This window comes from Aptenodytes patagonicus, chromosome 25, assembly GCF_965638725.1.
Source record: "Aptenodytes patagonicus chromosome 25, bAptPat1.pri.cur, whole genome shotgun sequence".
NCBI lineage: Eukaryota > Metazoa > Chordata > Aves > Sphenisciformes > Spheniscidae > Aptenodytes > Aptenodytes patagonicus.
Window position 1 is genome coordinate 2519840 of NC_134973.1, and position 26152 is coordinate 2545991.

The 26152-nt window shown below is 47.9% G+C and overlaps 1 protein-coding gene across 3 annotated transcripts; it reads left to right on the top strand.

The window, feature by feature from the left end:
- Positions 1-7536: 7536 nt before the first annotated feature.
- On the top strand, positions 7537-25924 carry ATCAY (ATCAY kinesin light chain interacting caytaxin). 3 transcript variants are annotated; one of them, XM_076359293.1, is made up of 13 exons: positions 7537-7956; positions 9820-9949; positions 14320-14384; positions 14748-14969; positions 15760-15945; positions 16632-16734; positions 17288-17419; positions 17827-17913; positions 18409-18507; positions 18783-18818; positions 19712-19747; positions 20496-20531; positions 21111-25924. In XM_076359293.1, exons 2-13 carry the CDS (start codon positions 9873-9875, stop codon positions 21118-21120), a joined length of 1089 nt encoding a protein of 362 aa, XP_076215408.1. In that variant the 5' UTR covers positions 7537-7956; positions 9820-9872; the 3' UTR covers positions 21121-25924. The 3 variants fall into 3 exon arrangements, with proteins under 3 accessions (XP_076215408.1, XP_076215409.1, XP_076215410.1); XM_076359294.1 differs by having other exon boundaries at positions 20499-20531; XM_076359295.1 differs by lacking the exons at positions 7537-7956; positions 9820-9949 and adding an exon at positions 11910-12334.
- The last annotated feature ends 228 nt before the right edge of the window (positions 25925-26152 follow it).

Sequence of the window (26152 nt, forward strand, 5' to 3'; positions counted from 1 at the left end):
TTTTCCTGTTTACAAGATGTAAACAAGCCCTGCAGAGCAGGTCAGGCCACATGATGCCCTCTTATCACGAGCCATTTCGTTTGGCATAAACACCAGCCCCCAGGTCAGGGCCATAATCTCTCCCAGATGCTTTTGTCCATGGGCCCGATCTAAGGCTTCAAACCTAAAGTGGGGGATGAAATAATCCCCACGCACTGCCTTCTTTCTCTAGCATCTCTTTTCTACCCCAAAACATATTTCCCTGGTGCAGGAGGTTGGAGAATGGTTCCTACAGGAGGTGGCCATAGCTCTCCTCCACCCACCACCGGGGCCATCGCAGCAAGCGCAGAGCTGCTGTGCAGCGCTGCAGGCAATGAGGCTTTACCCTGATGCAGAGCCTGGGAAGGGAAGGCTGGGCCAGGGGCTGCTGCCCTGAAGAGCTTATGGGAGGTAGCCACGAGCCCTCAGCCTGTCAGGGAGTTTAACCTGACCTGTCAGTCAAGGCCTCCATTTCCCAGGCTCCATCCCCATCACAAACGAACTTGTCTCACAAAGCCCAGTCCAACATGACAAGTGTTTATACAGGACTAATGAGTGTCTCCGTCCCCAAGGACGCCGTAGATCACTCAGGCACCGAGGTCCAGACACGCATGCTGTTTCCCTTGCTGCATACAGGCTTGCAAAGAGCTGCAGCCCTAATTTAGCAACCTGATTTAGAATCATAGAATCATTGAGGTTGGAAAAGACCTCTAAGATCATCAAGTCCAACCATCGACCCAACACCACCACCCATTTAGTTGAAGATGTTCCTGCCCAGGGCAGGGGCTTGGCCTAGATGACCTTTAGAGGTCCCTTCCAACCCAAACTATTCTATGATTCTAATTCTGCCCCACTGCAGGGAGCAGCCCGGCGTGCTTTGGGCTATGCTTCTTTACACAGGGAACCTGCACGTGGCAGGAACCGCTGGTGCCTCTCCGGAGGGGATGGCTGGTCCAGCAGCGAGGCACTCTGCTCCTGCGCAAAGACCATGTGCCATCCTCCCAGCCTGGCTCTCTGCAGGACTGTCCACCAGATCAGCAAGCAACCACAGGATGTTCGCCTTCATGGTTTAGCCATGCAAACCATCTGAGAAAGAAAAGCACCATTTTCTCATTTATGTGCCTTAAATATACCAGAATTTGAGTAGGAAAACACCAGCCTCTCCCTCAGGCCTCTCTTTATGCTACACCACAAATATCTGGTGCAACTCTCTCCACCTCTCCAAGGAACCCTGGCTCTGCTGGATTCGCCTCCCTGAGCCTCTCTGGAGAGGTTCAATAGCCACACAAAGTGTCAGGGCCCGTCAGCAAATGGCTGCGATGCTGGGTTTGGGCCATGCATTCCTGACAGCCGCCTCTGCCCACGCAGGGGCTCCTTCCAGCGGAGTCCTCAGGGCCCCATAACCTGGCAGCCTCCTCGGAGCAGACATGCGTTACCCCCATCCCACGCAGCCCGGGCCGTGCTCCACCACAGGGCGCTGCCTTCAGATGGGGAACCTGTGGCCAGGGAGGAACCGGCCTCCCCGCTCTCCCCCTGCACGTCCCCTCTGCCTTGGTCAGAGGTTGGTGTGACCCAGGGGTGCCAAGTACCTCCACATCCCCAGCTTGGCCCCGGCAATGTCGGTCAAGATGTCAGCTTCATTGGAGAGGAGAAAAGGTGCTGTCAGCATGGTCTCAGCTGGGAATTGTGATGCCTTTGGTTTCCAGAAACATTTGGGCACTTACCTCCCTCATCCTTTGGGAGATGCATAGCTTTATCAATGCAGTTGGTGCCCACCTAAATGGATTCTTCCTTCTCCACACGGCTCTCCTTATGCCCTCGGCAGCTCCTGGGATTCACACTCACTCATGCCTCTGGATTTCATGCAGATCTGGGCTTTGCAAGAGCACATAGCAGCACCAATGTCCTGCAAAAAACTGCTGCACAGGAGGCAGCAGTTAAGAGGAGAGACAGAGGCTCCCGCTGCTGCAGATCCTGCACCCAACATGCTCTGGTCCACCACAGGTCCCGTCCCTTTGAACGATGAAATCCTGGTCCCCCAACACCTGAAAAGCCCTGAGGCAAAGGGCCTGATGCTACAGGGATGGGCAGAGATCCTCAGGGCAGCGGGAGGTGCATCACAGCACACAGACTTCTTTCACACTGGTGTCCAAACAGGCTTTCGCTGGTAACGACTTTCAGCGCTGCCGCCCCCGGACTGGGAACTACAGCAATTGTCCTATAAAAACCTCAACTGGAAAAGACAAACCTCCCAAGAAGAACTGGAAGACGCTGCAAGGAGAGGGTGTAGGGGTTTCCACGTGTTTATTCCGCAGTCTCCAGCTCTGCCAAGACCAAGCTGAGCTCAGTAGTGTCAAGCACAGAGTACGGCCATGCCCATGTCAAGATTGAGCTGCCTTACACATGTCCAAGCCCTCCACACACCCAAGCAAAGGAGAATTCAGATCTCCAACAACTACCGTCATTCAACAGGAATGAGTCTGACCCAATCCCACATTTCAAAGACCTACGAGATCCCAATGTCGTCCCTCCTTCCCCAGCTCCTCTTCTTGGATCCCTAGAGGTGAAGCCTAGACCTGTGCAAATAGCTGGTCTATCCTTTAAAGATCAAATTTAAAAGTTAGGAAGAGGAAAATTTTTTTCTCTTTAGGTCAACCCAGAATGAAACCTTCCTATTTGTCACAGCAAAACATTTTTTTTTTCCTTAAGTGGAGACAATGAAAACATTTTGTCCTCCCCAAAATAAAATGTTTCTCTGCTTTCAAATGCATGTTTGAAGGCACTTGCAGTCCCCCGGTTTTTTAATTAAAGGCAGGCAAATTTCAAATGGAGAATGACACAGTGTAATAAAAAGTTAAAGCGTTTAATTTCAAGCATATCTTAAACAAAGCCTGCAGTTTTTCATCCCCAAAATACTTTCTTTTTTTCCACTTCAAACTTTGGTTTAAGTTGTAAATAATTTCAAAGGAACCAAAATAACCTTTATTTTCCCTACAACCAAATGTTTTATCTTAATTTCAGCCAGGCTAGCTTAAAGTGACTCTTCTCAGTGGTGCCCAGTAAATGGACAAGAGGCAAGGGCCATGAGTTGAAATACAGGAAATTCCCTTTAAACAGAAGAGATTTTTTTTTTTTTTTTTTACACTGTAAGGGTGGTCAAACACTGGAGCAGGTTGTGCAGAGCAGTTGTGGAGTCTCCATCCTTGGAGATAATCAAAATCTGACTGGCCACAACCCTGAGCAACCCCCTCTGACTGCTCCTGCTTTGAGCAGGGCGTTGGATTAGACAATCTCCAGGGGTGCCTTCCACCCTCAACCATCCTTATTATGTGCGATTTTATCACGAACTCGAAGAGGAAGCATCCATGCCCTGCAGTCTCTTCCCTGGGGATTCCCAGGGCTACACCAGCCCCGTTAAACCACCACGAGCTGCGGCATCACCAGCCCTGCCGAGTCTGAGAGTCGCACAGAGCTTTGTGGTATTTTCAAGCTCCAGTTCCTGGGATTTTGCAATTGAGTGTTTAAAACAAAATGCAAATTTCTTACCCTCATAAATGAAAACCTATAACCTCTGCCTGACCTGTAAAGGGGAAAACAGAAGGCAGATTTGTAAAAGAGAAACCCGCAGGCATTTAAAAGGAGCCGTCCTGTGAGCAGCCAGTCTGAACAAGCCGGATTTCTGCAGACCGCACACCTCCTGCTTGGATCCTTCGGTGTCCACTAAGGTGTAAAGTCTGAAAAGCTTCTCCCAGAGCTGGGTATTCAAAATGTCCTGCGCCTGTGTGGATTCTCTGGAGTTTAGTAAGAGGTTTAGCTTGTGCTGGAGCATCGATGGTCTTAGAGCTCTTTTCCAACCTTAATGATTCTATGATCGCACTCATTAGGGTACTCATTCCTTTCCTGGTCACCTCGTAAGACCTCAATAGCCCCACAATCCTGAGCCCACTGTCAGTTTGCACTGAAACTGGCCGCCATCAGCACCCAGCATTTGCTGGGCACCATCAGCTGTGTCACCGCCACGCAACAGGCTTAACAAAAATGCCAGTGACTTCAGGAAAATTTGGGAAATGCCCAAGCTTGTCAAAAAGGGGTGGAAAGAAGAGTAAACAGGCTATGGATTTTTCTCATTTGGGCTTTTGGAGAGTGTCGGAGCCTGTCATCATCTCCACCTAAAGACCTCTGGTGGGCTCAGGAAACAGGAGCGTGAATGGAGAAAGAGGAGATCTTTGAGTATGGAAATCTCAGACCCCATTCATCCCCAGGACCTCCCTCTCTGGGATGCTCTGCCGGATGCAAACATTTTAATGTCCTGGTCATTAAAACAGACATTTAAAATGCCTTGAATTTCAACAAGACTCCTAGAAACCACACAGACCTCGCAAATGTGCACGCACATGAACAAGCCGCAGCCCTGCGGTGCACCCGCACCCCACAGTGAGCTCTCGGCTCCAGCAGCCTGTCCCGTGCAGCATTTGGGGAAGGTTTGAGTTTAGCTGCCGGTGAAGCCCCACATCCCCAGTTTGCCCAGTGACCATCTCTCATCCCTTTCCTTTGCAAAGGTCCTTGGGCCAGCGGCAGGACCTTTTCAATATTGGTTTTTGGAAAAAGCATCTCAACCCGACTTTAAAGAGCCATCAGACTTAGGCTGGGGGCAAACTTACCATTTCTGCTTTCCGCTTTGGAGAAAGCCACCGGGAGACTTTCACCTCGCAGCCCCAGCCATCTCCTGGTGCAAAGTGACCTCTACAGCCCGTTTCGTGCATCTCCCATCGCAGCCAGAAGCGAGATTCCCCGCAGGCTGGGGGGGATCCACCGCCCTCCTGTGGCAGACTCCAAAACAGGTTTCTGTCTGACTTCCATCCGCGTACAAGAAACAGCTGGATTTGCTGTAGTAATAATAATAATAATATCAGCATTTTTGAACAAGCCAATAATTTCTATCATAGGTTCATACAGGTAGGAAAGTAACCTAGAGCCTCCGGGTTGCTGGTGACCTGCAGGATTGCAGAAAGTCCCCATCAGCACAAGCTCTCACTGCCCAAAAATGAGCATCAAATTCAGGGAAGTAAAAGGAAGATGCTCACATGACAGTCAGTGTCTTTCCAGAAGTGACATACCGTCCTTCTCTTCCCCTCATGTGAGTATTTGGCTCACAGACTGAAAAAACACGCTATCAAGTAACATAAAAACACGCTCTTCCAGGTGAGAGGAGCATGTAGAGATACGAGAGAGGCTGGAACAGGGTAAAAAAACACCCAGCACCAGGAAGGACCTGCTCCTGCACAATCCATTCCCTTGCCTTGTTATTGCCTCCTGCAACTCGGCAGGACTCTGCAGGAGTTGGGCACAGCACAGGAAAATCCCCAGAGGAATTGCAGTGCTGGAAAACCAGCTTGGTGCAGTGTTCACTTCATACATCCCAGCATACCTAAAGAAAATGGAGTCCCAACAAAACCAGTTGGCCTGGCAAGCAGAGATGGGCTAACTTAACCCATCAGTATGTGCTCAATGAAATACCTCCGTGACCAGATGGATGGGATTTGGAAAAAGTACACTTGCTCCAAGTCCCGGGACTGCAGCCAGTAGATGGCATTCATATGCTATCGTACGCATACGTATGCTATCATATGCTATGAGGCTTAAACTGCCTTGGAAAACACGAGAAGAGTATTTTTCATAAAAAAATGAAGGTAAAAGGCAAATATTCACCTTAGCCGGAGATGAGCCTGAGGACTTCGATAATTAACTTTGGAGCCATCAAGTGTTACAGACTTCCTGGCATCTCCTTCTGTCCTCATAGATCTTCTGTCTGCTTCTAATATAGAAATATGTAATATAGATAAAGAAATATAATGCATCCCTAAAGCATCCATAAGTATCCTGTGTATCCTGGACCATAGGGATGCCCAAAACGTGAGATGCGAGCGAGGGATACCCCATCATCCCCTCTGAGGTCTGACCCAGGATCTACCAGGCTGAGCACGCACACGGCGAGGAGCTGCCGGCATTTGGCTAGCACTGATGTGTGTCGCTTTCTCTACAGTGGCATCCACTGGACTGAGGAAATACTGTCCTCAGCACCTCGTCCCGCAGGAGCCACTCATCCTAAGAGAACAACAATGTCGGCATGGAGCTACGCCACTTGCGTTTGTAAGGGCTGGAAACCAGCCATCTCCCTGCTGAGGTCCAAAGGTCCCCGTTCCCAACACGTGGGACATGTGAGCGCCCAGCAGGCACACGCGGTTACAGGAGAAGGATGGAATGGGTGAAGTGATGGGAGAGGCGTGCTGTGTCCTAGGTGGGCAGCCAGGGAGTGTGCCAGAGCAGGGCCTTGCGAGACTGTGACTTTACCTGCAGCACACACAGCACATCAGCCCTTCTCCTGAGCCTGCAGACCTCGGCTGGTGCCGCTGGAGAGCCCCAGCACCATGCTGAGACTGCATGAGAGGGCTGCATGAGAGCCAGGACCAAGACAGGACTCCTTACCATAACAGAAAAAGAGGTGCAATAGGTAGACTGCTTCCACCACACAGCACTCCTCCATCTCCCCACCACGCCCTGATCTCCAGATCACCACAGCCCTTCTGCCCACCGAACAGCCCCGACAAAAAGCACATGCATCGTTTGCAGATGGTAACAGGAAAATCCCAGGGCAGCAGGCACAGGCAGACTTCACAGTCCTGCTCTATCAGTTGATATAATAAAAGAGATGTCCTCTCTCAGACCGTTTCTGCTAAGACTCAGAAGACAAACCCTTACACTTCCTTCACTTGGGGGTCACTACTAAAGCTAGAGCTACCTTCATCTTTGTACAGCACCAAGCACGTTGACTGCACGATGCAAACTTGGCGGGGATTTTTGACAGCAGACATCAAACTAACCCTGCCTCTACCAGCAGCTGGGTTGAGGCTTTGGCCAGAGCTGGAGGGAAAGCTGTTTGCTGAAGCCCAGGAACCAGAAGGCAGAGATGTGAGCCCAAGTCTGGAGCAGGTGAAAAATCACTGCTTCTTCATTCACTTTTAGATTTGCAAAGGAACCAGCAAAGGTCTCGGGCTCTAATGCAGTCACAGACATGCTGGAAGCAAGGAACAGGGGTTGATCCCCCAGCACAAGGAGGACTGTCTGTCGGGTCTGTCTGTACAGCCCCTGGCACCAGAAGAGAGACCAGTGCCTGAGGTTTAGGTACAAATCAGCTTTACATGTGCAAGGCAAGATGGACCATTAAATCCTGCATCCTACCACACGCTGAGGCCACCTTTTACTTTCTCAGTGAATGATGCACTGTATTAAAAAGCCCTCCTCTTCCCACCCACCCCTCCCCAGCTCCCACACCTCCTCTAGGACCAGATCCTGCTGGATGATGGGCATCCCTCCCTCCCACTGAAAGCAGCAAGGAGACAGTGTGCTCAGCCCCTGGCAGCATCATTCATCCGGAGGAAGAGTGTAGGGAGATATTTGGTACCTCGCAGCCAATTGGAAGAGAGGTGACACTGAAAGGGGGGTGCTTCCAGCTCCTCTCTCCACCCATCCTCCATAACACCCCCCTCCCTGTCACCACCACCACCGCCATCCTCCTCACACACAAAAGCAGTGAAATTAGCTGACTTAAGAGAGCTGAGGCTTAGCCAGCTGCAAGCGGAAAATAATAATAAAATACCTTGGAGGGGAGGGAGGCAGCAGAGGAAACAGCAGCCATGGAAGAATACAAATAACTGCCCTCAATTCCCCCCCACCCAGCAAAATCCAAATCACAAAGCAACGATTGCTGTGAGAAAGGCCGACCTAGATGCATCCCCACACTCCTCCGCTGAGAAAGCCGCACACATCTGCATCTGGATCCAGGCACTGGACCTCCTAAGCAGCCCGTCTCCGTCAGGAGGAATGCCTAGCTGGGATACAGGCAGGATCTTCTTTGTTCCTCATTAACCACAAGCATCGGTGAGTACAGCATCATCTGGGCTTCCATACTGCTGGGCAATGTTTGATGTTAAGAAACATCAGACTCCAGCCTGGCATTTGCTTCAATGCCTTTCTCTTCCTCCCTCCATGATGCCTTCAGGGTTAGCAGAAAGCAGATGACAGCGGTGGGGAGGAGGGAGGGAAGGTGGGGTCTCTCTGAGGCCCAAGGTATCTCCTTTGCCTGCATGTAAGGAAATAAAAAATGGAGACACATGTGACCGTGTCATGGGCATCGCATGCAGCCAGGCGTGGGGGTGAGGACAGAATACATAATGTGCGTGCTGGGAGGACAGGCTGAGAGACACCGGCCAGGGAGAGAGCCCTGCAAGGCTCACAGCCAGCTCTTTGCTCCGATTCCTATCTCTGCCAGCGCCTGTAATAAAGACAGATGCTGGATTTACTCAGGCCTCTACGTAGCTTCATTCCTTTAAAGCAGATACACACAGACAGATTTGTCTCCCTCCAGATCTTCACCAGCGACACCCTCTGTAAATTCAAGCCTCCAAAGGAAGCAGAAGCAGCACTGGCTCTCTAGAAGAGCCTTATAGCAATGGGTCAAACTCTGCTAGATGCTGATTTCCCTGACATCAGGGGACAGACAGAGTAGCTCCATCCACTTGGGAAACCACCCTAGGTCCCTTATCCCAAAAAAAAAAAAAAAAACATTACTATCCAGCCAGTGCCTGGGTACATTTACAGTGTAAAGGCTGAGCTCAGGAAGAACATTCAAAACTGTCCTGCAGTGGATGGGTTAATGCATGTGCCCAACATACAAGCCGATTTCACTTGAACATGTTCTATGCAAGATAAGGCCTGACCTTGTCCTCCTCCAGGCTCAGGTGCTACTAAGCTCAGCTGCAGCAGCATCCAGCTGAGAGCAGTGTATCTGCTTTCTAACCTGCAAGGACTGGTCCTGAGCCCTCAGCCAGACTTTGTTAGGAGTTGCAGGTGCAGTTCCTGGGAAATAGGTACAAAGGTCTGATTTTTGCTGGCTGGCAGCATAGGAACCTTCTAGTGAAGGCAAACAATATATGGTTCTAAGGGCCCCTCGCGCTGCTGGGCTGTTAGTATGAGTGAAAACAAGGCTCACTGGATTTGAACTTCTGTTCATACCAGTGCTGGAGAAAGCCCAAACTGGGAACAGCACACCCACCTTGCCTCCATTTGAGGTGCTCCAGTTTTTTGGCATCTGCTTTGGTTTACCTGGGAGCAAGTCAGAGATGTGAATTCTTCAGGGGTGTGGAAGGACATTCAACATCCCTGCGAAGGCCTCCTCGCCCTCCTCCATTTCTCTCTGGGTGCGGGGACAACCATGGGGATGGAGCACAGACCAGGCAGCAGTAGTCAGGAATTTCTCTGCAAAACCAAAGCCATTAACTTCCGCCCAGGCCAGAAAAATGGAAACTGGTGCCACTGCCAAAACAACCTGAAACCAGCCTGGGAGGAGCTATTTCTTCTCTTCCCTTTCAGCCACATTTCATTTCCCTCAGCAGAGGTGCTCGTTAATGTTGAGATTAGTATTGGAAGAGAAGTAGCAAGGGAAATCGGGTGGGCATCAGCCCAGACCGTGTTGATCCTCAGGGAGAAGAGCCAAGGTCACAACAGAGCAGAGATATACCTGTTGCTTTGATCCAGGGCCAACCTCCCTTCTTCTTTCTTGTCCAAGGTGTGTCAAGTAACCACAAAACCCCATGTCCTTGCCTTGTTCCTTTTGCAAAACAAGCAGCTACCATGCTGCTTCTCTGCGGAGCATGGTATCAGCATACTTGCACTGAACGGTTCAGATTAAATGCTCCCCGGTAGCGATGCTCAATGCCAACCTCTCTGCCTTCCCCCTTCCAGCCTGCGCCCTTCCTTGAGGGAACCACTGTGCAGCCAAACCCTCTCTGAACACGATGGGAACCACAGAAGCCACTTTGCGGATGGAGAACGTGGATGTGAAGGAGGAGTGGCAAGACGAGGACTTCCCCAGGTTTGTTCCCTGCAAAAAAGCCAGGGAGAATTTTATTTCTTCCTGTAAGAAACCAGCAGGGCATGGAGCATGCAGGTCCCTCCCACCAGCCTCAGAGGCAACGGGAGTCTTAACTCCAACAGGGCAATTCTGGCCAGAGAACAGAGCTTTTGTAGCAAGGCTGCTCTGAATGCTTAAAAATTTTTGGGAGGCTTCTGGCAACCCTCTGTGAACATGCCAAGGAGAGGGTAAGGAGCCGGGTGCGGAGGACAGGGAGATTAGCATGGATGGATGCGTGCATATAGGACGGATGGATGCATATAGGGTTGGATGGATAGATGGACTCCTTCCCAGTCTCTGAATCAAGCAGCGTCTCCCCAGGCAAAGCAAATGCTGCTTCACCAGGAATTTGCCACAGGAAGCGGAGTCATTGGGATGCAATGTCCGCTGGCACTGATATGCAGAATCTGAATTGTTGCAAACCTTGTAAGAAATAATGCGTGGGTGACAGAAGGTGCCAAAGTGGCAGCTTTCACCTTCACAGACACTTTATTAACTGCAGAGTGCCAAAAAAAAATCCCTGTAAGCTCAGTGTGTGCTGAACTCCCTGCAGCCACCCAAAGGGTGCACCCACCCTCATCCTCGCCCCAGCGTTGCCCCACACATCCAGTGCTAAAGCCCATGGCCCAGCAGCAGCTCGCTGGGGCACACACAGCATGGCCAACACCAAGCCTTGCTGCAGCTGGGGTCTGGGCTGCTGAGGGGCTTTTCAGGGCTGTCTTGCCCTGTCCCAGCTGCAGCTGAATTCCCCCAGGCAGCCCACAGAGCCCCTGTATTCACAGACAGAGGCGCAGTGTGCTGTGCGGGTGGGCATGCACAGCCCCTGCCGTGCTAGAAAGGGTCTCCTGTTTCCCCTGGCATCGGCAGATGAGCTTAGCTCTGTTTACCCTGGGTCCAGCTGCATCGCTAATCTAAGCACCTCTGTCTGCCAGCCCAGCACCCGGCTCACAGGACATGGCTTGTCCTTCCGCTGGCCCCAGAGGTGGGCTCAGACAAGCCCTTGGGTTTCTAGGATGGATTTTTCTTTCCTCTGAGAGCAGAGCTGGGCAGAGCTTTGGGCTGGTGGACCTCTGCCAACCTAAGGCTCCCCCCGAGCGCTGTGCCGACAAGCTTTTAATTGAGTAGAAAGGAAAGCGAGGTACAGAAAGGAAAGCGAGGTACAGAAAGGAAAGCGAGGTACAGAAAGGAAAGCGAGGTACAGAAAGGAAAGCATTGACCCAAGGCTCCCTAGAAAATCTGGGGACAAAACTGTTCTAGCACCTGGATACCTATGCACTAACCCACACCATCATGTTGGAGCAGGAGCTGCCAGGCTCCGTTTCGCACTTGCCATGCAAGCGGCAAACTTACCCCAGCCACAGTCAAGCCTTCAAGGGGTATTTCTTCTGCAGAGCCCTCTGCACCACCTAACACGGGCATCATCGCTCCTGCCTGGCAAACAAAGCACAGGGAGAGGCAAAGGGATGTGACCATGGCTGGGTGGCAAGCCAGTGGCAGGGACAAGGCCAGAGCCCTGTCAGAGCCCAAACAAGCTCCCCAGCCTGATGACAGGCTGCTGCAGAGGGATTAAATCAGGAATGATGCAAGTGAAATAGAGCCCGAACAGCCACTAGGCAAATGAGTGAATGCTAGCTGTGTTTAACTGGCATTAAAAATAAATAAATAATAATTTTCAAGACACTTCCCCCTAGAAGCATTAAAATAATAGGGCAGAAGCTGCTGCACGTGGGACAGTAGCTGTCTAGCAGATGATTTGCTGCATAGCTATTTTTGCTTAGCTGTGATTAACCAATCTTGCCACAAAAAAACACATATCCTAGACAAAGATCTGGGCTAGGGGGAACTGAATTCAGCAGCTCATTAAGGACACAAGGCGACATTCCCATCCCTCCCCGAGAAGCTGATCTGCAGAACAGCCTTGCAGGCTGCAAAGGTGCAATGCCAAGGCACTGAGCAAGCAGCGAGGAAGCGGAGAGGAAAGGGTTCCCCCTCCTGCTGCTCCCTGAAGGTTTAGCCTCCTGTCGACAGTCTGTCTCAGCTGTTTGTGCAAGTGCTGTCCTGCAATGATGCTGTAGCGGTGCCGCGGGGCGGATGCAGGAGCATGCTCACTCCATCACGCATCCATCGGATCACGGTCGGTGAAGGCTCGGTCTGGTTGGGGCCCGACAGAAGGTGCTTATAGAGGGAAACTGGGCAGCACGCTATCAGCAGAAAGCAAAATGGTGGCACCCGACCCTTAGCAAACCTGCTTCATTCAGAAAATTTGGCATCTGGGGCTAGCTGCATTTGGGAAGGAAGATTTACACAGGAGACTGGGAGGTAGTGATTCGAACATCCTTTGGGAAGGTAAGAAAGCCCTTTTCTTCACCTCTGACTTTTGAATTGCTTGTCTTAAATGAATCCTAGCATCAGAGAGCAGAGTGCCTGACTGCAGCACGTACTCGGGTACAGCTGGGCCATTCCCCCCCTCCTTTTGATGTCGTATCACCAAGTTGTGCCAGGCGCCAGCTCACAGTCAGATAAACAACCAGCCAGGCCCTGTTCAAGACAAAAGCAAAAGGGAGGAGGAGAGGCTGGAAGGGGGCAGAGGGATCTTTCTGACTGCTCAGGAATACTGTGGCAGCCCACAGGATCTGGGTGCTGCACAAGCAAGGAGCAAGCGCCTTTGATCAGGTCTCCAACTCTCATAAATATACAACAACCAGCTGGGAGAGGATTATCCCTTAATCTACATATTTATAGGGTTTAATTTGGCTGGTGGCTCTGGTGTCACGGCAGCACGAAGAGGAGCCTCTGTAGGGCAGAGCTAGGCTGTATCCTCCTGCGGACTCGGAGGTACCAGTCCCCATCTGCCTCCCTGCCATCGCTGGACTGTAAGGCCAGCAGCTGCTGGACACCAGCCCCATGCACAGGTCCATTCTTACATCCCCCATTCTTACAGCACTGCCTTAAAACTGGTCGGTTTTCCCCCACGTTTCACCTCCAGGCTGTCTCAGCACCCAGGATTTTACACCTGGAAGCATGAGCTCTTCCCCCTGTTGAGGGGGAGCTTCCAGCAAGGGGCAGGTGAAACAAGGATGGCTGAGAAGGTCCCTTTTAAACAGATCTTCGACATCATGAACTTATCATGGGGCTGGTGGGGTCTGGTCGGGTTTGGTCATGCTGCGCAAGAAGTTTCAAACCCAGCTAATGCCAGGGGACAGGCACAAGTCCCAGCTCAAATTAAGGGGAAAAGTGTTCAGAAAGCGTCCAGCTCAGGGTGGGCAGTGTGCTGCTCAGCCGCCAGCTAGGGTTCCTCACCGCAGTACTGGGGGCCAGATTCTGACTTCACTTACCCCAGCATGGGTCAGGAACAACTCCAGCAACTTCCAAAGGGCAACAGCCATGTAATGAGATTTGCCATTAGCATCTGTATGGGAAAGCCAACTTTTAAATCAATTGATGCTTCTAGCCTCCGGCTGGAGGCACCAAGAGGGTGCAGGAGCCAAGCATGAGAAGCTGCAAATCCTGACCTCTGCCATGGAGACCGAGGAAGGGAGCGTGGCTCAGCCTTTGGGTCCGAAATACGGGTTTGAGTGCTGGTGCCTGGATCTTAGCTCAGAATGAACCGGCTTCCAGACCTCAGCAGGGTTTGGGTATCACTGTCAGCTTTTGCCAAGCGGTGGCTGAGGTGAGGACGGACTGACAATTCTGGGATCATACCTAAGGTTTGGTCCTTGCCTTGAACACTGACTGCCTTAGAGCAAAGTCACTATAGACCAAGGAGGCAGCTGCCTCCTGGGAGAGGTGGTTATGGCAGGTGCTTTGGATAAAGTTCTGCTCTGCTGCAGCCAGGGCCTGTGGCAGAAGGCAACTGCAGATGATGTTCCCTGGTACCCTTGATGAGGAGCCCTAGAGCTTGGCACTGCCTCTCAAACTTCTGACGGAGATAAAAATGGAGATAATATGGAGAGAGTGAGGATGTTACCAGGCTCTTCTGGGGTCAGGATTTGCTCCCGTGCCCCCGGCTGGATTTTCCAGCCTCTTGGCTGAACGGCAGCATGAGAGATGTATTGGGGGGGTGTAAATGCAGGGATAGTTTGGAGGTTACTAGGGACTGCACGGTGCTCCAGTACAAAAGCACAGCTGCTGGGTTGCTCTTGGGCAAATCACCTGAGGGTATCCCTCAGGCTGAGCTCACAGGCAAAAGGGAAAGGGCAGAGCACACATGGGGTTGCACGTTTTTCCCTGATGTCCCCAGTTCTCTCCACTGTCTGCCATGGAGTGACTTTCTCCTAAACATCACCTGTTACCTCCTGTCTTTTTACCCCCGCATCTTGGCTTGCCTGCAGACCTCTCCCAGAAGAGACGGGGATGGAGTTGCTGGGCAGCCCTACAGAAGACGAGAATACATCCTGTAAGTACCAGCCTGCCTTATCAGGAGTTCAAAGGAAAGCAAGCCTATGGGAACGGCAGCTTGCAGTTAGGGCGAAAGCCAGTTCCCTTGGAGTATCCGCAAAAATTCCCATGTGGGGGAAGAAACCAGCAGAGATTTGAATTTGCTAATCTTTCACAAGAAGCTGGGGGAGGAAATAGGTATCTCAGAAGTGTGGGCACTTTTATCCAGCCATAGCTGCAGGTGTCCAGTACCTCCCAGCTATGATCCACCACCCTTAGCTTCCAAGACCATAGCCTGACACATGCATAATGAAAGCGCCATGTCTTGCACTAAGGATACAGGACAAGGACAACCTGTCCGTTATTTTCCTTTTAACTCCAGCTCCCCCAAATACTTTAAACTTTAATGGGGCGCATCGTAAGCGGAAGACACTTGTTGCACCTGAAATCAACATTTCCCTGGACCAGAGTGAAGGCTCCATTCTCTCCGATGACTTCCTGGACACACCAGATGACCTGGACATTAATGTGGACGATATTGAAACTCCTGATGAGACAGATTCCCTCGAATTCCTGGGGAACGGGAACGAACTGGAATGGGAAGGTAAAAGGCCGGTTTGGGGTGAATGTCTGCAGGGGTTGGGGCTTTTTTTAGCCTCATTTTAACCACTTTTTACACCACTCACCGTCAGCAGCTGAGGACCAACTTCCTCAGCAGTGAAGCACAGCACACACAACCAAGCCCCATCTTCCACACGACATCTGCCCCACCAGGACCCCAGCTATAGCCCAGGCGTCTCAGTGCTTCCATCTGGGGATAGTGGGGGCAGAAGTAGTTCAGGGACTTGCAAACACCCGTCTAGCCATAATTCAGGTTAAGGCATAAGGCTGTGGACACACATGCCCTTCCAGCTGCAGCTGGGCCACCACCCCAGGCTGGAAGGCGCTGCCTGCTAGGCTCTGCCAGTAGAGCTGTCACGTGAACGTTCAAACATCTTGAATAACATGGTCTTTGCTAAGCTGGCTAATTTTGACTGAATCGGGCTAAGAAGGACTCATGCAAGCAGCTCTGCTAGCAGATCAGAAGACAACCAGCACAGGCGGTGCCCTCTTCAGCCAGTATAGATGGATCTGAAGGAAGATCCAGCAAAAAGTCCGGTGCCCGACCTGTGACTGCAGGTACTATAAGCAGCACAAGATGTTAAGCTTATTTCTATTACAGTTTGGCAATGGTGCAAGATTATTAAGAACCACAAACTTAGACAGATCAAAGCTGCAGATGAAGCAGATGATCCTCAGTCTGTGGTTGTTACTGTCTCTTACTGCACACCAAAGCTCTTGCAGAGCCTCTTTGTACATTACATTAAAGGCAGAAATGTTTGTCCCTTTTCCAGATGACACTCCCGTAGCCACAGCCAAGAACATGCCTGGGGACAGTGCAGACCTGTTTGGGGATGGTGGGACAGAAGATGGGAGTGCTACTAACGGACGGCTCTGGAGGACTGTCATCATTGGAGAACAGGAGCACCGCATCGACCTCCAGATGATCAAACCCTACATGAGAGTGGTGACACACGGAGGTGAGGGACAGGGCAGCCTAATCCTGGCTTGGTGGATTTCTTTCAGTCCATCTTTGTCAAGCTGGAGGGGATGCCGTGACTGATTGGTTTGACTGTCTTTAGGGAAAAATTGCTATTCATTTTGTACCACTATGTGGTACAAAATAAGCAGATAAGCACAAAAGCACCCAGCTCACGCTAAAAACCATATAGCCACCATAGCAATGTTTCAATAAACAAAAGTAGGGATAACACTGGCTCTGAGCAAGACTGAATATATCCCGACCCACAGCCCTGGGTGCGGGCAGCGTCGCCAGTGCTGAAGGGACTGCAGGTCCTTAACCCCTCTGCAGCTCAGTGCCTGAGCTGTCTCGGGAGGCACAGCTAAAGACCAATACGTCCACAGTTAGTGACCATTTCTGAAATCTGAGCGAAGCCAAGCAACGACCCAGGGCAAAGCTCTCAGCTCTGTGCTTTGACACACACAAATTCCTTCCCTGAACCCCACGTGCGTGTTATAACCAAAACCAGGATCAGAGGCAAATCTAATTGTGAAAGAGGTCCGTTAAAAGGGACAAACACTTACCTAGAGCTGAACAGAGGCACAAAAACCAGCCCAGGCCCAAATCTGGCAATACATCTTTGCTGCTATTTTTCCTTCAACTCTGGAAAGAGTCACTGATGCTGCCCGTGTCTGTCTTTCCCAGGATACTATGGAGAAGGTCTCAATGCCATCATTGTCTTTGCTGCCTGCTATCTCCCAGACAGTAACCTGGCTGATTACCACTACATCATGGAGAATCTCTTCCTGTAAGTGGCTGGTCAAGGTCTATGAGGGAGAGGAGGGCAAGGGAAGTAACTCAGGCTCTAGGGAAACGGTTTCCATGTATTCATTGCATCAGGAACCTCAGCTGGAAATAGTTTGAATCCAGGCCAAATGTACCCAGTGTGCAGCTGCAGACTGGAACGAGCATCACTGGGTAAGACACTGTCCACAGCATTTGCATCCCAGGCCAATAAATCAAAGCATTCAAACATTCAGTGTCAATTATGCCAGTGATGGACTCACAACCAGGCTAGAGCATACGTATACAATGCTGAACAGCTGGTAGATGCTACTGCTAGACAGAAGAATGGTGCAGGGACACCCATCAGTGTCTGCGCTATGCTAACATGTACCAGCAATCCCTGAGAAATACCCCTAGGCATCCTGCAGAGGTACCAGCTGAATCTGAAACCTGTTCCAAGGTCTATACAGAAAGGGCCTGGAGACCTTTTGGGATAACGCACAGGCACCTGAAGGAACCTCAAGGGACCTTTTCCGAGTCTCATATCCCTGTTGCTTTTGATCACCACCCAACAGATACGTGATCAGTAGTCTGGAGCTGCTGGTGGCTGAGGACTATATGATTGTGTACCTAAACGGAGCAACGCCCCGGAGGAGGATGCCAGGCCTTGGCTGGCTGAAGAAGTGCTATCAGATGATAGACAGAAGGTGAGAATCTTGTTGGTGCGGCCTCTTCATTCTTCCTGGTCCTCTTCCACTACTTCCTCCCAGTCTTCCCAGCCACCTCTCCTTCCTCACTCCCCAGATTCCATAATTTCTTCCTCTATCACAGCTTTCTGACTTACTCCGGGCTCTCTTTCATCGCCTCCCTCCTTCCCTCACAAGCACCTTCACAGAGATCAGGCTAATGCAGCACCCAAGCAAAGCAGTGCTCCTGCAGCCTGCCAGGCCCGAGCTTAAATAGGGTTCCTAAGGCCATGGGCAGGGCTTTTGTCTGGAGACACCCAGCTGAGGCTGGTGAGCATCCTGATGCCTATTAGTGCCCTGACACATTACAGGTGAGTTTAAGAAAAGGTACTTTGAATCTGACTTTCTATCCCATGGCTTTTCCACAGGCTGCGTAAAAACCTCAAAGCATTGATAATCGTTCATCCTTCGTGGTTCATCCGGACAGTGCTGGCTATATCCAGACCCTTCATCAGGTAAATATAACATGTTCCCAAACTCGGCTGGTTTTGGAGTGGAAATTTAATCTCATGAATCAGATCTTAAGCTCACCTTTAACTAGTAGCGACCAAGGTGAGACTGTTTGTCATTTGTCCTACATCTCTCTGATACTTCCAAGGACAACTCTAGAGGTGGTTTTAAGAGACACTGTGGTGGTCTGGATCCAGATCAAAGCTTGTCCCAGTGGGTAGCGCATAAAGATTCACTGGGAAGCGCAGCAATGGTGGTCCGTTTTCCCTCCTACAGATATTGAGAGGTGGGGGTCAAAGCAAAGTGTGGTACAGTAATGTGGCATCTCACCACAATTTTTAGTCATCAGCATATTAGCACGGGGAGGAGATGGGTACACTCAGACTACAGAGGATACAGGGATGCAGAACTCCCCATTTCCATCAGGAAAATTCTGACTTCCTATGGAGAGAACATCAAAACAAGGCCTCAAGCACACACCCTTTCTCTCTCTCTGCCAGTGTGAAGTTTATCAATAAGATCCAGTATGTTCACAGCCTGGAGGAACTGGAGCAACTTATCCCAATGGAGCACGTACAGATTCCAGACTGCGTCTTACAGTGAGTATCAGAGGGACCCTGGGGCACACGTAGCTCTGAGGAGGCGCAGGACAAAAATCCTATGTAGCAGAATATTGTGTTGAGTCAAACCCCCATGTATTGGAAACGCAGAGCCTGGGGCGAACCTTATCTCACTCGTATACTGGTGCCAAGCAAGAGCCTGCACACTGTGCTAGTTTAATGTTTCTGTCACCTTCAGAGCAAACATTGCGTTTTACTAAAAGTGAGCAGTCCCGACTGGGTAACATTTAAAGAACGTTTCCTGTTTGTTGCAGATATGAAGAAGAGAGGATCAAGGCCAGGAAAGAAAGGTAAAATTAATTTCGGGGAAGGGGGGATGGAGGGTGGGTTCATTTTCTTGGGATGTTGTTGCTTTCTCTCATCATTATTTGTGTTATAACCAGTCAATTCTGTGTTCCTCCTACCCCGATATCCCACACAGCCTACACTTATTTTCTACTGATTTTCTCAAAATAAGCAAAAGCTGCAGGTGGGAGAAGCTTGATTAAAAGGTTATTTATCTGTAGAACTGTTCCTCTTAACCCCACGAGTGCACACATCCTGAACATGCACCGTATGTGCTAGCAAAGGTCATCAGAAATCTCTCCATGTATAAAAATGGCACATTTTCCTCATATGACCATGCAAGCTGACCTTAAAGTGAGAGCTAGTGCTTATTTTTAAAAGCCACTTCATTCTGCTAGAGTGGCATAAAGAAGGCCCTTAGTTTACAGTTTGTTTTGTTTCATTTTCTAGACCTGCTCCATCACCAGTGATTTAGGGTAGAAGTGCTGGCCATAAACAGTGATAACAGTCAGCTCCGCTAAAAGGAAAGGCAATCACGGACCGAGGAAAGACCAGCTGGGTCAGCACAAGAGCGATGTGCTATAATAACACCTCCTCGTGCTGGTGAACTGAATGGGAGATGCAGTTTGGGAGGATTCAGTTCATTAGCTGCTGAAAAGCGAGTCATCCAGCGCAAATTAGTCAGCTACCTCCCTCTAGGGCCAAAGAGGCATCCTGAGAGCATTAGGATTATCAAGGCTGTATATCACAGGGACAAGAAGCTAACAGTCATTTCTGATCAGACCTGTAACCTCTTGTCTGAGCTCCAGCGAGCTCCCTAGAAAGGCCTTAGATACTCTACTCTTTCACGCTGCTCACCCCTAGATGATAGATTTCAAATGTGATTTTGTGTTTACAGGGCAGAAGAGAAACAAGACATGGCCGAGAAGGAAAGGTAACTACTCTTTCTTATTTATCTTGCACTTACAAAATAGCTTAAACAGCCTTCGGTGAGGAGAACGGCCCTATTGCTCGGTAGCACCCCCTGGGGAGCCAGGCTCTGCGCTCTCAGATGTTTGGACCCAACAGGACATTTCTCAAGTGTCTGGGTACTGACAAAGCCTCTCCTCTCCCTAACAGCTCCCTGTGCCATCACTTTTGTGATGTTATTGACCTTCACCGATGCGAATGGATTCCTGACGCTGCTTTTTACCTCTGTAAAGCTAGCGAACCCGTTTGGTCATGGACCAGAGCCAGAGGCACCAGGGAACGTTCTCCTGACATTCAGTTGTAGCATTTGCATGATGGCACAATGCAGAGGGCCAAATACTGCTGTCAGGCACATCTTGGGTGTGCACAAAGGCAAGATATGAGGCTGTAACGTTAGATGGGAAGGAAAATTCTAGGGAGTTTTGGAAGACAGTGTCAAAATCCTATGCCAGGCTAATTTGGCCTGGCGTTGGCTCTGCTTCAGAGTGATATAGCCTCTCCTTTTTTTATTCTATCTGGCTAGCTCCTGAGGGGGAACAGTGCATATTTCTGCTATTCTCCTCCCAGAGAAAAAGGAGCTTTGATCAAAATTGCCAAGGTCCATTGGATGAGTCTGAATTGTTCCGAGAAACAAATGGGACCTCAGGGCCAAAAGAGAGGGTGATTAGTTTGTGGTGGAGATTCACTTACTGTTTTGCCGGTTCTCTTCCAAGCAGGCCTGTGCCCCCAGCAGAGGATCAAGAAACCAGGTTTGATTTGTACCTCACTCTTTCGTTTGTCTCTCTCTGTGTGATAGATTTCATTGCGTTTGTAATCCACTAACAGGAAAGGCAAGACTGGGTTAGACCCAGGACCTCTTTAGCCCGGTGCCACCCACCTAGCACAAAAAAGGCACCAGCCACTTTGCAGCAGGGGGGTACAAAACCGGGAAGCTGCTGACACCTTCACCCCGCCGCAGCGCGGCTGCGGTCACAACCACAACCGCTGCAGCTTGTCCCAAAGCACGGACCGGTCACAACTGCAGCTGCTACGGAGGCACTTGAGAAAAGCTGCCCCTCGATAAATCACCTGGCATTTGCCACATGGAAAGTTACTGCAGAGCTGCCTTTACCCTACGGTAACGTTTTCATGGTCCTATACACTCGGGAAAAGTCCTTAGAGAAGAAGAAAGCCCATTAAAGCTATGAATGACATTATCTTTGGCCCTGGTACACTTTTGTAGAGGATTACACCCAAACATACTCATATTTTTTGACATAGTGGGAATAACAAAATTTATACTACAATTTGCTTTCTAAAAATAATTCTGTCTTTCTGTTCCTTCCCAGTATGTCATGAATTGAAGTAGGGTGGAATGAATGGAGTAGAAGAATGACACAGCCTGGCAGTCACCCACGTAAATGACCTTTTGGTATAAGACCTTGCCGCCATCTTCTTCCAAGTTCTGTAAGATCATGGAGCCTGCCTCCCCTGTCTCCAAGATGCAAAGTCCTTTAAACTTTTTGGAAACATTTTACTTTAAAAAAAAAAAAAATCCACAAAACAAAACGAGCCAAGAATAGCACTTTTCAGGACAGGTTCCAGTGTGTTTCAATAATGGTCTGTGGAGAGCTATTAAGTAGTGCAAATAGATACCATGTTTCCTCTTAGTAAGTTAAGAGCATCCTGTAGTCCATTAGTCACCAGCCCAGAAAGAGATATATTTTGTGTTTAAATTATAATCCCTTCCCCTAACTTGCTGCTGGCCAGCACTGAGACATTTTGCTTTAAACTGCACACCCAGTTTCCTCCATACAGACATTACAACAGCCATTGCCCCAGGGAATAACTAATAAAGGAATGAAAAGAGTGCATTTTCGTCCTTCCTATAGCCAGTGTATGTTTCTTCCTGAAAATACCAAGTGCCCACCGGTCTAGGCACCTCCTCCAGCCTTGACCGCCTCAGTTAATTCATTGCCAGTTCCTCTTACTAACTCACACCGAACCATTCCTGAGTAAATGCCATGTTTTTTCTCCCAATTTGTTCTGTCTCAGTTTGTAAGGCACTCTGATAACTTTGAAAGAGGGTCCCATATGGCATGGCAGCCTCCACAGAACCTTCTTATGAGCATCTTCTCATATCAACGCACACACACCAAAAAGGTCTGGTTTTAAGAAGGAGCCTTATGGAAAGGAAAGCTTTTCACGCCTTGTCTTTGTATTGATTTCATGACACTGGACAATCATTCACTATTAATACCTCCTATTGCGGAGACAAGCTGCTAAATGTTTGAAATTTCCTCCTTGCCGTCCCTGGGTAACGAGGGTCTCATCTATAATCATACCTGCCTGGGAAAAACCCAGGTGGAAAATGCTGCAGATGTGGAGGCAAGACACTGTATCTGGGTTCAGCTTCTCAGTTAGCCAAGAGATGCAGACGTGATATTGAGACTCTTCAAATTTGTATTTTGGACTCATGAGGATTCTGTGGGCAAAGGAGGGAAGAAAATTTAAGAAACAACTATTTGGCCAAAATCATTTGGAAACTCCTGGTTTCACCAGAGCCAGCTTACACAAACTGTCTCAAATGCATCAGGTAAAACCCCTTGCAGACAACTGCAGATGAAGAATTACCTGCATATTTCACCACTTAAGGAATATTTCAAGCCTGGCAACCCCAACCCGTGGCTATTTGAAATTACCACCGCTTCACTCAGCTCTGAAATCCCCTGGAGGACAATTCTGGCAAAGCAAGGTTTTCCTCAAGATACGGATGTTTCCTCTGTATACACAAAGCTTCTCTTTTTTCCTTTCAGTGAATAAAACTGCTGCAGATGAGATCTTTATTTTCCTGAATGCTACAAAGGAGCACTGAATATGCTTTCTAACGTTACTTCTCATTTGATACATGTTTTTCTCATGCACTTCCGTCACGGATGTATTTAACAAACAGGCCTTTGCATGAAAAACAGAGCACTGCATCCACAGCATTAACCTTAGAAGCTGAAGGTGGTAAAAACTCCGTATTCTGTCTCACCGGCATGTTAATAATAAGCACCAAGCAAGCATCGACCTCCACGGCTTTCTAGAAATTTCACTATGAGCCAGTTATTGACAAAGTGAATTTTGCGCTACAAGGAAAAAACAGCACTTCAGATTTTTTGGAGTTTAGGTTTTATGCCAATAACACCTCCTCGCAAAAGGCATTCTGTCCTAAGCTTTCCAAACAGTCAGCAGACATCTGTTTCAAGACAGAAGCAGCAGTCAGAAATTTTCAAACATTAATGTGTTAACCCGATCTGCAAAGCTGGGTATCCTTTTTCACACACGGTCTGTCAGATGGACTAAACGAACCCACTGAAATTAAGAAAGGACTCTTCTGATCAAGTTAATTTTAGCTCAGACTATAAGCAATCACAAATCTCCTTGTAGTGTAAGAGTATGTGAATTCACTATCTCCCACTGATAACACTTAAACCTAGATTTTCCTTTTCTCTTTTGAGACCGTTTTTATGCATTTAGATAAAAAAAAATCATCTGCTATGCTTTCCACACAAGAATGCAATGCAGTTGGACACTGAAAGGGAAGTTTACAATTATATAATGAACTGATTGAACGTTTAATAACATTTTAAAAGTACAACTCTAGAAGTCTTTTATGCATCTGTAGTTACTAAACACTTCAGTGAAAAATGTTCACAACATCATGGAAAATACTGCTGTTATGGACACGGACACGGAAGATAAGAAACCTGGATTATGTTTAGTCTTAGGACCTGAAAAAATAGACTGCTTCTTGATCCTCAGCAGTAACCATACCAGAGAATGTGTTTTTTGGTTGTTTTGTTGTTTTGGTTTTTTTCCAAAGAAAAGACACTGTGTCTATAGTTTCTGAAAAACTACAGAATGAGCAGACCTGAAGATGAAACTTCATATTTTTTCAAGTAATTCCTTCAGGGCAAGGTTAAGAGTTCAGCTGTGAAAAGGACATTACCAATTTCATGTCAAGATACGAAGGCAGTCATTTCTTTGAATACAAAAGTCAATTTGTAACTTCTTTGAAACGATTTTTCAAAAAGTGCACTTTCTGATAGAGCACTCTAAGTAGTATGCACTATATTTTAATTTTTAACAAAATTTTATGAGTGTATAAATTTTATGTTACTGGATGGATGGATGGATGGATGGATGTCTATATGTCTTTTCAACATAGAAAAGAACTTGCGACCCATAATGGATAAACTATAGCTAAATGTAAAAAGTGCATTTTTATAGCAACAACAACAAAAAAGTATCATTAACTTCTTTCAGACAGTGATTTTAGATGCTACGTGAAACCAAACTAGCTACAAATTCTTTGACAGAAACACAGAACCAATCAAGTTGGCAGCGTCCCTTTACCAACTCCGGAGCAACATATCTAAGTTTGATGTTGATAGACCTGCGCAGGCTTCAAACAAAATCAGATCTACGTGCTGTAATAAACACAACACCAAATATGCTGCATTCATCTTTAGAAGACCATTACAAATTTGGATCCGCCTCGCAGTGGAGGCCAGAGATTGAGAGTGACTCTCAAGGACAGCTGATGAAAGTTTCGGAGACTGCAGACAGATGATGTAACTGCATCGGTGGGGAGTAGTCAACCAGCGGCTTAAACCCAAGGACTTACCTGACACAAAAGTCAAGCAGTGACAATAGGCCAAACAGAAACCTGAGGTGACTGAAGCCATTTTACAAATTTCTTTGCCAGTTCCTTAAAGAGAGCTGCTCTCAAAGCCTGTTTGCGAAAGGGTTTACCAGCCGAGCTCTGCATTTCCACTGGAGATGCAGTTTATAAGAGAAATATTCTATATCAGCAAAAAAAAAGTTGCTAGTAAAAGTGCATTTACATTAGGACTTTTGCCAGTATATATACATATGTTTAAAAAATAAAATTAAATACTCTACATCCTTTTAGCAATACTGCTATACCGGTCAATGTTCCAAATGTACACCAGGCCTTGTTTCTGCCTCATAAAAATATCTCCAAAGGATAAATATTTTGACTTATGAATGCACTGTATTATATCAAATGGCAGGTATTATCAACAACATTTTTCTGGTCGTGGATTCTACCTTTCATGAGATTTTTCTAATGGTGAATCCATGGATAGCCACATTTTAGCTGCAGAAAAATTTATTTTACACCCGTGATAGCGTATTTACAAAAATCATGGTGTTCTTACTCACAGTCTAATTAATGGCCGAATTTCAACATTCACCCTGCATCAGCCTACAAACTGAAAAATCAGATCCCTTCCTGTACAGTTGATGACAGACTAGGAAATTCCTTCCCGTCTCTTCAAGGTAGTCACAGGACTTGACCTAGCCTTCGGAAATGCAGGCACTTGTCACTGCATTATGCAGCAACCATCAGATTTCTACAGTTAAACTACTTTGTTTTGGCACATATAGGAATCCTCCAGATTTGGGACTGTCCAGTAATTTTCATTTTGATTCACAAGGAAGACACAGGAAATAAAACTGAGATGCTGCTGTATATTCAAGTTGGATAATTAATAGAATTTCTTCTGTACAGTACTGTGTAAATGTGAGTGGATATTTAGAGCATACCTCATTGCAATTTTCCATCTATTTTTTCCAAAGATTATTTGCTTACAGATGTGCATACACATGTATGAGAAAACCTAAGCGGTAAAGGTTTTAAAAGCAACACATCTTCAATTTTACACATCTAGGGACGAAAAAACAAAAGAGTTAATGAAATGCTGGTGGCAATAAGCTCAGATTGGCCTGACAGCAGGTGAAATGTACAGGCAAAATTGCTATAAATACAAAAGCACATGTTTTCTCTTTTGTATTTCCATATTTACTGGCAGTCAAAAGTACAGCATGCTACTGGTAAAGTGAATTTTAAAAAGTCACCATGACAATATAACATAATCTATCTCAGTTTTTTTTTCCTTTGTAGTGGGCCCTTTTAACCCAAACTTACATGTAAAAATGTGTGAACTGTCATTTTTCTAAAGTGTTTGTAATTAGGTGGTTTATGCTAGAAGACATAGATTGCTGTCAAGTATGTATTATTATTTTTGCTTTGTATTATTCCATAAGAATCTGTGGATATTCAATTAAAATGAGACTAATCCTTAAGCAAAAATGCATTCCTCTCTTTTTGTCAGTATCCTTTATTTAGACTTTGGTTCCAGACGGAAAATACGATGAAAATTTTTGTTTGGATGCTATTCCCTTGAATAAAGCAAGTCAAAGTCCTCCCTGGCAATGATGATACTGCAAAATGAACTTCTTGGAATGTTTTTACTAAAATAACTTCTACTCTACCAATATGGCATATGATCTTTCCAAGTTTCCCTCGGAGTTATGCTTT

Excerpts from the sequence above, each read along its gene's own strand:
- ATCAY (XM_076359293.1), top strand. The coding sequence starts at position 9,873 with ATGGGAACCACAGAAGCCACTTTGCGGATGGAGAACGTGGATGTGAAG. Across the intron at positions 17,420-17,826 it reads TATCAGATGATAGACAGAAG|GCTGCGTAAAAACCTCAAAG; the intron begins GTGAGAATCTTG and ends GCTTTTCCACAG. Across the intron at positions 17,914-18,408 it reads ATATCCAGACCCTTCATCAG|TGTGAAGTTTATCAATAAGA; the intron begins GTAAATATAACA and ends TCTCTCTGCCAG.